The 13,116-nt window shown below is 41.7% G+C and overlaps 1 protein-coding gene across 1 annotated transcript in view; it reads right to left on the bottom strand.

Moving 5' to 3' along the window:
* Positions 1–13,116, bottom strand: part of FAM227B (family with sequence similarity 227 member B) — a 529,618-nt gene that overhangs the window by 411,256 nt on the left and 105,246 nt on the right. Inside the window, exons 4-5 of the mRNA XM_044279615.1 lie at positions 11,041–11,099; positions 4,637–4,681 (exon numbers count right to left, since the gene is read on the bottom strand). Coding sequence (XP_044135550.1) covers positions 4,637–4,681; positions 11,041–11,099 — 104 coding nt within the window. The remainder of the gene's footprint in view (positions 1–4,636; positions 4,682–11,040; positions 11,100–13,116) is intronic.

The following is a 13,116-nucleotide window of genomic DNA, read 5'->3' as shown; positions in this document are numbered from 1 at the left end:
TGATCAATGACAGGGGGGTGATCAATGACAGGGGGGTGCTCAGGGAGTGTATATGGGGTGATCACCCCCCTGTAAGGCTCCATTCAGACGTCCGTATGTGTTTTGCGGATCCGATCCATAGATGCGTGGATCCGTAAAACACATACAGACGTCTGAATGGAGCCTTACAGGGGGGTGATCATCCCATATAGACTCCCTGATTACCCCCCTGTAAGGCTCCATTCAGACGTCCGTATGTGTTTTGCGGATCCGATCCATGTATCCGTAAAAATCATACGGACATCTGAATGGAGCCTTACAGGGGGGTGATCAATGACAGGGGGTGATCAGGAAGTCTATATGGGTGATCACCCCCCAGTCATTGATCACCCCCCTGTAAGGCTCCATTCAGACGTCCGTATGTGTTTTGCGGATCCGATCCATGTATCCGTGAAAATCATACGGACGTCTGAATGGAGCCTTACAGGGGGGTGATCAATGACGGAGGTGATCAGGGAGTCTATATGGGTGATCACTCCTCTGTCATTGATCACCCCCCTGTAAGGCTCCATTCAGACGTCCGCATGTGTTTTGCGGATCCGATCCATGTATCAGTGGATCCGTAAAAATCATACGGACGTCTGAATGGAGCCTTACAGGGGGGTGATCAATGACAAGGGGGTGATCAATGACAGGGAAGTGATCAGGAAGTCTATATGCGTGATCACCCCATTGTCATTGATCACCCCCCTGTAAGGCTCCATTCAGACGTCCGTATGCGTTTTGCGGATCCGATCCATGTATCCGTGGATCCGTAAAAATCATACGGACGTCTGAATGGAGCCTTACAGGGGGGTGATCAATGACGGAGGTGATCAGGGAGTCTATATGGGTGATCACTCCTCTGTCATTGATCACCCCCCTGTAAGGCTCCATTCAGACGTCCGCATGTGTTTTGCGGATCCGATCCATGTATCAGTGGATCCGTAAAAATCATACGGACGTCTGAATGGAGCCTCACAGGGGGGTGATCAATGACAGGGAAGTGATCAGGAAGTCTATATGCGTGATCACCCCATTGTCATTGATCACCCCCCTGTAAGGCTCCATTCAGACGTCCGTATGCGTTTTGCGGATCCGATCCATGTATCCGTGGATCCGTAAAAATCATACGGACCTCTGAATGGAGCCTTACAGGGGGGTGATCAATGACAGGGGGGTGATCAATGACAGGGGGGTGATCAGGGAGTCTATATGGGGTGATCAGTGGTTCATAAAGGGTTAATAAGTGACAGGGGGGGGTGTAGTGTAGTGTAGTGGTGTTTGGTGCTACTTTACTGACCTACCTGTGTCCTCTGGTGGTCGATCCAAACAAAAGGGACCACCAGAGGACCAGGTAGCAGGTATATTAGACGCTGTTATCAAAACAGCGTCTAATATACCTGTTAGGGGTTAAAAAAATCACATCTCCAGCCTGCCAGCGAGCGATCGCCGCTGGCAGGCTGGAGATCCACTCGCTTACCTTCCGTTCCTGTGAGCGCGCGCGCCTGTGTGCGCGCGTTCACAGGAAATCTCGCGTCTCGCGAGATGACGCCTATTGGCGTTAGTGTGACCTGGGAGAGCCGCCGCGATGACGCCTTTCGGCGTTAGCGTGGCGGCAAGCGGTTAATAATGCTCAAGTTATTGTATAAAGGTAAAATTTTAGTAAATTTTATTATAGAAAATGTATTTATTTAATTTCACTAATCATTTCACTTACCACTCTCGCTTATTACTTATTGTAAAAGGAGATTCCATGAAATCAAGTTACCAGTGGATTCACAAACTTTAAAGGCCATGTACAACTTCAGGGGCAAATATACAGTACAGACCAAAAGTTTGGACACACCTTCTCATTCAAAGAGTTTTCTTTATTTTCATGACTATGAAAATTGTAGATTAACACTGAAGGCATCAAAACTATGAATTAACACATGTGGAATTATATACTTATCAAAAAAGTATGAAACAACTGAAAATATGTCATATTCTAGGTTCTTCAAAGTAGCCACCTTTTGCTTTGATTACTGCTTTGCACACTCTTGGCATTCGCTTGATGAGCTTCAAGAGGTAGTCACCTGAAATGGTCTTCCAACAGTCTTGAAGGAGTTCCCAGAGATGCTTAGCACTTGTTGGCATTTTTGCCTTCACTCTGTGGTCCAGCTCACCCCAACCATCTCGATTGGGTTCAGGTCCGGTGACTGTGGAGGCCAGGTCATCTGGCGCAGCACCCCATCACTCTCCTTCATGGTCAAATAGCCCTTACACAGCCTGGAGGCGTTCTTGGGGTCATTGTCCTGTTGAAAAATAAATGATGGTCCAACTAAACGCAAACCGGATGGAATAGCATGCCGCTGCAAGATGCTGTGGTAGCCATGCTGGTTCAGTATGCCTTCAATTTTGAATAAATCCCCAACAGTGTCACCAGCAAAGCACCCCCACACCATCACACCTCCTCCTCCATGCTTCACGGTGGGAACCAGGCATGTAGAGTCCATCCATTCACCTTTTCTGCGTCGCACAAAGACACGGTGGTTGGAACCAAATATCTCAAATTTGGACTCATCAGACCAAAGCACAGATTTCCACTGGTCTAAAGTCCATTCCTTGTGTTCTTTAGCCCAAACAAGTCTCTTCTGCTTGTTGCCTGTCCTTAGCAGTGGTTTCCTAGCAGATATTCTACCATGAAGGCCTGATTCACACAGTCTCCTCTTAACAGTTGTTCTAGAGATGTGTCTGCTGCTAGAACTCTGTGTGGCATTGACCCGGTCTCTAATCTGAGCTGCTGCTAACCTGCGATTTCTGAGGCTGATGACTCGGATGAACTTATCCTCCGCAGCAGAGGTGACTCTTGGTCTTCCTTCCCTGGGGCGGTCCGCATGTGAGCCAGTTTCTTTGTAGCGCTTGATGGTTTTTGTGACTGCACTTGGGGACACTTTCAAAGTTTTCCCAATTTTTCGGACTGACTGACCTTCATTTCTTAAAGAAATGATGGCCACTTGTTTTCCTTTACTTAGCTGCTTTCTTCTTGCCATAATGCAAATTCTAACAGTCTATCCAGTAGGACTATCAGGTGTGTATCCACCTGACTTCTCCACAACGCAACTGATGGTCCCAACCCCATTTATAAGGCAAGAAATCCCTCTTATTAAACCTGCCAGGGCACACCTGTGAAGTGAAAACCATTTCAGGTGACTACCTCTTGAAGCTCATTAAGAGAATGCCAAGAGTGTGCAAAGCAGTAATCAAAGCAAAAGGTGGCTACTTTGAAGAACCTAGAATATGACATGTTTTCAGTTGTTTCATATTTTTTGATAAGTATATAATTCCACATGTGTTAATTCATAGTTTTGATGCCTTCAGTGTAAATCTACAATTTTCATAGTCATGAAAATAAAGAAAACTCTTTGAATGAGAAGGTGTGTCCAAACTTTTGGTCTGTACTGTATATATATTTTTTTTTATCCTTTTACTCGTTTTGGGATCAATATAATTCTATTAAAAATATGAGCCATTATGGCACAGTCTGGTCATCTAATAACCCTTATCTGTAAATTACTGAAAGGTCATGATCCCTTTGGTCGTTCTAATCAGTAAGATGAGCTATACTGAGTGTTTATAAGGTCAGAGATAAGTAGCTGTCAGCTCTGCATCTGATGGAGCAGAGAGAAAATCCAGAACAAGCTTCTAGATAAACTCAAAGCTGTGCAGGGAAAACAGCTTAATATTTTTAATAAAGACCTATTGAAAAAAAATGATATTTAGTTCAAAATGAGTACAGTTCAATAATAAAAATAAATTGCCACCAAAGGTGTGCATGGCCTTTAAAGAAGATAAAGTGACCAAAAACTGTCTGCACTTTCTGTGCCTGACATGCTGATGGTTTAAAGGGAGTCTGTCATTTCCTGTGGCCTGCAAAACACATACACCTGATTGTTCCATTAGCAATGTCATCCCATTAACATTTTAAAACGAGGTGACAGACTTCTTTTAAGCAATTTTAATAAAGGTGATGAATTATGTCTATGTGGGCTCTGCACCAGACTAGCTGTAAATGGCCCACACACTACAATAAATTTATACTCCCATATCCTTTAGACATCCTACAAATATTATAAAAAAAGTAAATTTTAAGGGGTATTCCCATCACATGTAGTGGGGGCATGCCTCCATTGTCTGATAGGTGCGGGTCCCAACTCTGGGACCTGCACCTACAAGGAAAACAGAGCGGGAAGAGCTGTGGCTGGAGGACCATCCACCACCAAGCGCTGCTCCCATACAAGTGAATGGGAGCGGACCACACACACGCGGCCCCTGCACCCATTTATTTCTATAGGGCAGATAGAAATAGCTGAACCAGCGCTCGGCTATTTTCTGGCGGCCCAATTGAAATGAATGGAGGGCGCCTGTGCATGTGCAGTGTGCCCTCCATTTATTTCTCTGCTCTGTTCTCATTGTAGGTGTGGGTCCCAGAGATGGGACCCGCACCTATTGGACAATGGGGGCATATCCTAGCGATATGCCCCCATTGTATATGATGGGAAAACCCCTTTAATGTGGAAATCCCCAGCTGTAGTAATATAAGTTTACAAATATGTTAACAAACTTATGACATTACCTCAACACAGTTATCCTTTTCTTCATGATTTATTCCGTTAATTGCCTAAAGTGAAGAAATTGTGATAATCGAATAATTTATAAACACTACTGCCTATTTGCTTCAAAAGTTCTATTCTATAAAAAAGTACAAGCCTTTATGAAATGAAAAGAAAAGCTTTAGTTTAAACTTTCTGAGTTAGGAATTAATGTTGTCTAATTTCGTTGGTATAGACCATCACTAGCCGATCAGCAGGGGTCTGACACCTGTTCGAGAGTAGTGGATAGAGCTAGTCACTGCAGCGCTGCTCCTATTCACTTCAATGGAAGCAGCGCTGTAGTAACAAGCACCCTCCACTACACAGTTGACGGTGATATATAGTTAAGTCTGAACAGCTGATCTGTAGGTCTTCTGATTGTAGGACCGATGCTGGTCAGCTAGTGATGGCCTATCCTGAGGATTATTCTTATTAGCTGCAGTAGTAATCTGACAATAAATAGATTAATTTTAAATGCCCTGTGGTTCCCTTACTAATTGGTCAGCATACATGGGCACAACAAGAATCTTCTGCATCCAGTTCACATGTTACTGAAGGATTGGAGGTCAATGTTCTATAAATCACACCAGTTAAAATGGTGTGCCCAGACTTTTGCCTCACATAGTATAAAATAGTTTAAGCAACTTCCTCATATACAGTACAGACCAAAAGTTTGGACACACCTTCTCATTCAAAGAGTTTTCTTTATTTTCATGACTATGAAAATTGTAGATTCACACTGAAGGCATCAAAACTATGAATTAATACATGTGCAATTATATACATAACAAAAAAGTCTGAAACAACTGAAAATATGTCATATTCTAGGTTCTAGGTGAGATCTTTGGTTCCAACCACCATGTCTTTGTGCGACGCAGAAAAGGTGAATGGATGGACTCTACATGCCTGGTTCCCACCATGAAGCAGGGAGGAGGAGGTGTGATGGTGTGGGGGTGCTTTGCTGGTGACACTGTTGGGGATTTATTCAAAATTGAAGGCATACTGAACCAGCATGGCTACCACAGCATCTTGCAGCGGCATGCTATTCCATCCGGTTTGCGCTTAGTTGGACCATCATTTATTTTTCAACAGGACAATGACCCCAAGACACGCCTCCAGGCTGTGTAAGGGCTATTTGACCCTGAAGGAGAGTGATGGAGTGCTGCGCCAGAAGACCTGGCCTCCACAGTCACCGCACCTGAATCCCAATCGAGATGGTTTGGGGTGAGCTGGACCGCAGAGTGAAGGCAAAAGGGCCAACAAGTGCTAAGCATCTCTGGGAACTCCTTCAAGACTGTTGGAAGACCATTTCAGGTGACTACCTCTTGAAGCTCATCAAGAGAATGCCAAGAGTGTGCAAAGCAGTAATCAAAGCAAAAGGTGGCTACTTTGAAGAACCTAGAATATGACATATTTTCTGTTGTTTCACACTTTTTTGTTAATATATAATTCCACATGTGTTAATTCATAGTTTCGATGCCTTCAGTGTGAATCTACTATTTTCATAGTCATGAAAATAAAGAAAACTCTTTGAATGAGAAGGTGTGTCCAAACTTTTGGTCTGTACTGTATATTCAACACAGTTGGTTTAAATTGAACTTAAAAATAAATAAAATTATTGATCTTCTCCATGTGCTGCATTGTTAGTGCATTTTTGCATGCCCTCACAGGAATGAATAGAATAACTGAAAGCTGCATATTTCTTATTTGTGAGCCAGTCCTACTACGCTTTTACCAAAAGGAAAAAGCAGATAAAAAGAAACAAAGCAAGCAAGCTCACATTTTATATACAACGGGTAAAATGAAGCTTTGTATAACACTGATAACCTATAAAAATCTCAGAAAACCCCTTTAAAGGACCTTGTCCAATCCACACTTTAAAGATGGTATACGCTCAGAAGCTAAGCAGGCGCCGTAGATGCTAAATGCCTGCTATTTTACACAGCAGATACCTAGAGGCACTTTATATGCAAAAGTAAGCTCCAGCTCACCTGTACCTTTCTTGTACCAGATGTGTACGGTTGCAGTCCGATCCCAATCTTTTGTAATCCACAAAGCAACATTTTAATGTAAGAAATGAAACTTTTCCAAATTTCATAAAACGCTTAGGGGTCAAAGTGCTCAGTAACCCCCTTAATATATTCTTTATGGGGTGTAGTTTCTAAAATGGGGTCACTTTTTGAGGGTTTCCACTGTAGGGGTACATCAGGGTTTCTTCAAATACAAAATGGTGCCTAAAAACCATTCTAGCAAAATCTGCCTGCAAAATCCATATGGCGCTCCTTTCTATCTGACCACTGCTACGTGCCCATAGAGCAGTTTACTACCACATATGGGGTATTTATGTAAACTGCAGAATCAGAGTAATGTATATTTAGATTTATTTTGCTGTTAACCCTTGCTGTGTAGTAAAAATAAATTGATGAACAAAAAAATCTACCAAAAAAGTGAAATATAGAAATTTCTTCTCCATTTTCCTTTAATTCTCGTGGAACACCTCAAGGGTTAATAAAGTTTGTAACATCCGTTTTGAACAATTTGAGGAGTGTAGTTTCTAAAATGGGGTCATTTATGGGTGGTTTCCATTACGTAAGCACCTCAAAATCACTTTATAACTGAATTGGTGCTTAAAAAAAATGGTTTGGGAAATTGTTAAAAATTTGAAAAATTGCTTCCATAATTCGAAGCCTTCTAATGTCCTAAAAAAATAAAATAACATTTACAAAATTAAGCCAACATAAAGCAGACATATGGGGAACATTGACGGATAACTATTTTATTTTACTATCTGTCTTAAAAGTAGAGAAATTCAAATTTAGAAAATTGTGAATTTAAAATTTTTGGTAAATTTGGGATTATTTTATAAATAAAGGTGAAATATATCAACTCAATTTTACCACTGTCCTGAAGTATAATGTGTCACGAGAAAAACTCAGAATGTCTTGGATAAGTAAAAGCGTTTGAAAGTTATTACCACATAAAGTGACATGTCAGATTTGCAAAATTGGCCTGGGATTTAAAGGGAACCTGTCACCTCCCAAAACCATCCCAAGCCGCAAGCAGTACCTGCATGTAGCCAGCAGTGTGTTTCTGATTATGCCTTTCTTCCTAAAGGCAGCCAGCGCGCTTCTCCACACATGCTTGAAGTCAAGGGGGCAGCGGCCTCCTTGCTTCAAAGTCACGGTAACCACGATCCCTTCCCTGCCCCTTCGCTGTGACTGACAGCCGGCTGTTCGGCAAAGGCAGCTGAACTCTCGTGCATAAGCGCTGTCAGTCACAGTGATGGGGCAGGGAAGGGGGCGCAGTTACCGTGACTTGAAGCAAGGAGGCAGCTGCCCTCTTGACTTCAAGCATGTGTGGAGAAGCGCACAGCGGATAAAACAAAGTTTTCAGTACATTTGCTGCATCTGCCTTCAGGAAGAAAGGCATCATCAGAAACACACTGCTGGCGGCTTGGGATTGTTTTGGGAGGTGACAGGTTCCCTTTAAGGTGAAAAGTGGCTCGGTACTGAAAGGGTTAAGGACATGTAGTTTTTCTGAAACGCATTTACAGTCGGGGTGCCATAATTATTTGTATGTGCTTGCTGTACTCAAAAATAAAGGATCATCACAGTTTTTAAGAACGGTGCTGGTCTTTACCTTATGGACCTGGAGGCACTGTCTGTGATTGGCAAAATCACTCATAAGGGATTTTTAACCTCTGAGATGTCATGGTCAATTGTGACCACAGCATGTAAGTAGTGAAATTTGAGGGCAGTGCTCCCAAATGTATCCTCCCTGCCAAGATCAAGGGAGCGGTTCAGTTGTTATGGAACCACAGAAAAAATGCACCACACGGATATGCACACTGACTATACTGGCTAGTCATAAATGCAGATATTAAAAGCTGAGACTTTTGCCAATATATTCCTGTCAGGAAGATATCGGAGCCCAACAAGCACCACGTCACGGTTCTCAGCATGGCAAGGGGTCCTACCACTAAGCTACCTATGGTGTGAACACGGTCTGAAGGTGATGTAATCCAGCTCACAGCCAAGCTTCCACACAACCGCCTAGCAGGACAACTAGTGCAATGTGAACAAAGCCAGACTGTAAGCCACACCCATATCAGACCATGTGATGGAGGTTACCAGGTGCAAAGGAGAGTGTTTGAATGCCAGGTGAAGGCACATACACTACATATAAAACAAGACAAAAACACAGAAATATAGTGGCAAATATAGAGCAGCTCCCCCAGATTTGCCACTATATTTCTGTGTTTTTGTCTTGTTTTATATGGCTTGGCTTACAGTCTGGCTTTGTTCACATTGCACTAGTTGTCCTGCTAGGCGGTTGTGTGGAAGCTTGGCTGTGAGCTGGATTACATCACCTTCAGACCGTGTTCACACCATAGGTAGCGTAGTGGTAGGACCTCTTGCCATGCTGAGAACCGTGACGTGGTGCTTGTTGGGCTCCGATATCTTCCTGACAGGAATATATTGGCAAAAGTCTCAGCTTTTAATATCTGCATTTATGACTAGCCAGTATAGTCAGTGGCATATCCGTGTGGAGCATTTTTTCTGTGATTTATGATTATATTTTCATCCGCACAATGCTCCATTTTGTGTAGGATGCCTTTGTGGTGCATGTGGACCGCGCCGACATCCTCCACCGTATGCAAAATATTTTTTGCTGGGGATAGTCGTTTGCTGCGGTCCACATGCGGTGGGGCTGCTCCCCCAATGAAAAACACGCTACAGTGTTAGGTGTTGAGCAGCTCCCCCAGATTTGCCACTATATTTCTGTGTTTTTGTCTTGTTTTATATGTAGTGTATGTGCCTTCACCTGGCATTCAAACACTCTCCTTTGCACCTGGTAGCCTCCATCACATGGTCTGATATGGGTGTGGCTTACAGTCTGGCTTTGTTCACATTGCACTAGTTGTCCTGCTAGGCGGTTGTGTGGAAGCTTGGCTGTGAGCTGGATTACATCACCTTCAGACCTTGTTCACACCATAGGTAGCTTAGTGGTAGGACCCCTTGCCATGCTGAGGACCGTGACGTGGTGCATGATGGGCTCCGATATCTTCCTGACAGGAATATATTGGCAAAAGTCTCAGCTTTTAATATCTGCATTTATGACTAGCCAGTATAGTCAGTGGCATATCCGTGTGGTGCATTTTTTCTGTGATTTATGATTATATTTTCATCCGCACAATGCTCCGTTTTGTGTAGGATGCCTTTGTGGTGCATGTGGACCGCGCCGACATCCTCCACCGTATGCAAAATATTTTTTGCTGGGGATAGTCGTTTGCTGCGGTCCACATGCGGTGGGGCTGCTCCCCCAATGAAAAACACGCTACAGTGTTAGGGGTTAAGCAGCTCCCCCAGATTTGCCACTATATTTCTGTGTTTTTGTTCAGTTGTTATGGAAGCCTCTGGCCTTCTGAAGGCTCCGAGGCCTGCCACAGCATAGAAATGTAGTGAATTACTTATGGGCTGCAATGTTAAATCATTGTCCTCAGTCAAACTCCCCTAGAAGGATTAATAAGGACTATTAAAATATAAATGCATTTTTTCCTGTATGGTAAAAACAGTAATGGGGGAAAAAAATATAAAAAATATAAATTAGCTGGGTTTTTTTTGTCATTGCAACTCCCCAAAAAATTTGAATAAGTCATAAACACCATATAACACTGTATCAATAAAGACTACAGCCCCATAGTTGTAAAATAAATCAGTATTAAAGCACAAGAAAAAAATATATATAAATTTGGTATCGCTGTAATTGTATTGACCTGCAGAATGAAGGCAACAGATCACATAGGGAACTTCGTAAAAACAAAACCCATAAAACTATGGCAGAATGTATTTTTTTGCAATTCTACCTCATTTGGAATTTTCAGCTTTCCACTACATCGTATGCAATATAAAGCGGTGCCATTAGAAAGTACGACTTGACTTGCAAAAAAAAAACAAGCTGTGTTTGAAAGTGTTGCAATTTTTTGCATAATGTCACATCTTAGGAACATCTCCGTTCTGCTATGCCCCATTCCCTTTCTGAGCGAGTCTGAAATGTAGAAACCCTAATTGTGCCAATGTGTGCTACTTTTTTATTTTTATATATACTATACAAGGGGCTGCCATCTTGCCTGAGCTGTTGTTAATATATGTTACAGCAGGGGCTCTTCGTTACAGGCCCGGTCACCCGGCCACTGACTTGTAGTGGAGTCCATTCAGATTTTCAGCAATTTTTAAGATGTGACAGACCAAAAAGTGCTGTAGACTTGTAAAAATTACCAAAATTCTTGCCAGATATAACATACATGTGAATAGAGCCAAACATCGGCAGAGTAAGCATTTTATTTTATATACAAAAATGATATTTTTTTAAATTAAAGCTATATTACCTTAATGTTTTTGTGTGCATCCTGGGAGAGTTCAGGTGTATCAGGTTCAGTAAGAAAGACTAACATTAAAAGAAACACTGAATTATAGCAAACAGTGATAAGCAACATACAGTATATTGGCAGTGAATAAAGTGAGTAAAATGTTTCACATAAGAAAAACTAAACATGAATTAATTGTAGAGGTTATTAAAGATTTATATTCTGATAGATGACGATTTCCTTCAGCAACGGCAGTAGATGTAAATGATGATTTCTAACAGACCTCACAGAAAATATTTAATAAATGTTAACAATTCTAATTTGAAAGAATGGTCTGGTATTTCAGAATATGTAGAACAACATGTACAATAAATACAAAATTAACAGCTGCAAAACCACATGGTCAGTAACCATAAAAAACACTAATAATGTGACTAGAGTTGAGTGAACCTGCCTTTTGGCAGGTTCGAGTTCGGGTTTTAAGAGAATTACATAATGGATTCTTTTCTGAATGAATCTATAATGTAATTCAATGCCGCCATTCCTAGGGAAATGCCTTTAGAGGCATTCAGTTTTGCATGCCGTCATAATACAAGTGTATGGCCAGCAGAATGGAACCCTCAGAGCTGGCCATACACTTGTATTGTGCTGTATGCCGGCATTGAATTACGTGATGGATTCTGTGAGAACAGAATCCATCACATAATTCACTTAAACCCCAAACTCGAAGCTACCAAAAGGCAGGTTCGCTCAACTCTAAATGTGACTCATATGCCAAATGCAGAGGTAACCACTTAATGGAATTTTAGCGCCACCTGCTGTTTGTGCTTTTCCCTATTTTTCTGTCCACCTCACTAAGGTGGTCATACACGATCAGTTTACATCTTCAACTGCCACCAGCCATATCTTCTGTTAGAAGCAGTAGAAAGTTACAGAAAAAGAGCTGCAGCAATAAGCCCCCCGAGAAAGGACATGCCCCCTGAGCTGGCGGCCTGAAATAACAATTGGAACAAAGAATAGGGTGAGCTCTGGATCCATGTGAGGTACAGGGCTGGTTCTAGCTTTGTTAGAAAGAGACGTACTATATGATGTCTAATTTTAAGAGGTACTCCAGTTTTAATGATTACATTTACTGGTTTAACCACCTAACTGTTTTGCCGGAGCTCAGCTCAAGCTGTGGGAAAAGTACTTAACTGTTCTGCCAGAGCTGGGATCAGGCAAAAGTGGAAGGGGGATCTGCTGTAACTGCTGATATCTCCTGATTGGTAAAAGCTAGAAGCTTGGGCCTGGTCTTGTTTTAAAACTGGAATTCCAGACTTTCAAACAAGACAATGACAAATGGCAGCATTAGCCCAAGATAAGCAGGAGATATCACTTTTAGAAATCGAGTCGGGAATAATCACGGGTAAAACCTGCTTGCACTTTCACTTTCAGCTGCATCCCGATTTCTAACAGTGATATCTTCACATGTACTGAAGATAATGCTGTCATTCTGGTATTCAGACTGGAGGAGTTACAGAGGGGGAGCAGTTACAGAGCTGACAGCCTACAGGAGGAGAGACAAAATAATAATAAAAAATACATATAAATGTGACATTACCATCACTGTATTCACCACACAATGAACGCCATAAATAAATCATACAAAAAAATGCTAAAATTGTTTTTTTTATCTTTCTCTCTAAAAATAAAATAATAATAGTTATTTACTATACAATATATACACCCAAAATGGTTTCTAAAAAAAACTACAACTAATCCCACAAAATAAAAAATAAAAATTAAAGAAAAAATTTAAAAGTTATGACTGCTGGAACACAAAGAGGGAAAATATTATTGACCATTAAGAATAAAATTAATTATGTCACTAAGGGGTTTAAAATTAAATTGTGTTCCTTGAGTTTTGCACCAACAAGATTTACTGCAGAGGCGTATTATAAATCTACAATAAAAAGTGACATTTTTGAGAGGGTTTTTCCAATTGTAATGTGACAGTTAGGGGTTAAAGAATAGGCAGCTACACAATTTTCAAATCGACATGTACATAAAATTTTGCTCTCAGACAGGGGCGGACTGAGAACCCTCAGGGTCCCCGGG

Source organism: Bufo gargarizans, chromosome 2, assembly GCF_014858855.1.
Source record: "Bufo gargarizans isolate SCDJY-AF-19 chromosome 2, ASM1485885v1, whole genome shotgun sequence".
Classification (NCBI taxonomy): domain Eukaryota; kingdom Metazoa; phylum Chordata; class Amphibia; order Anura; family Bufonidae; genus Bufo; species Bufo gargarizans.
Note: the sequence above shows the minus strand (reverse complement) of the source record. Positions and strands in the feature narration are given on the sequence as shown.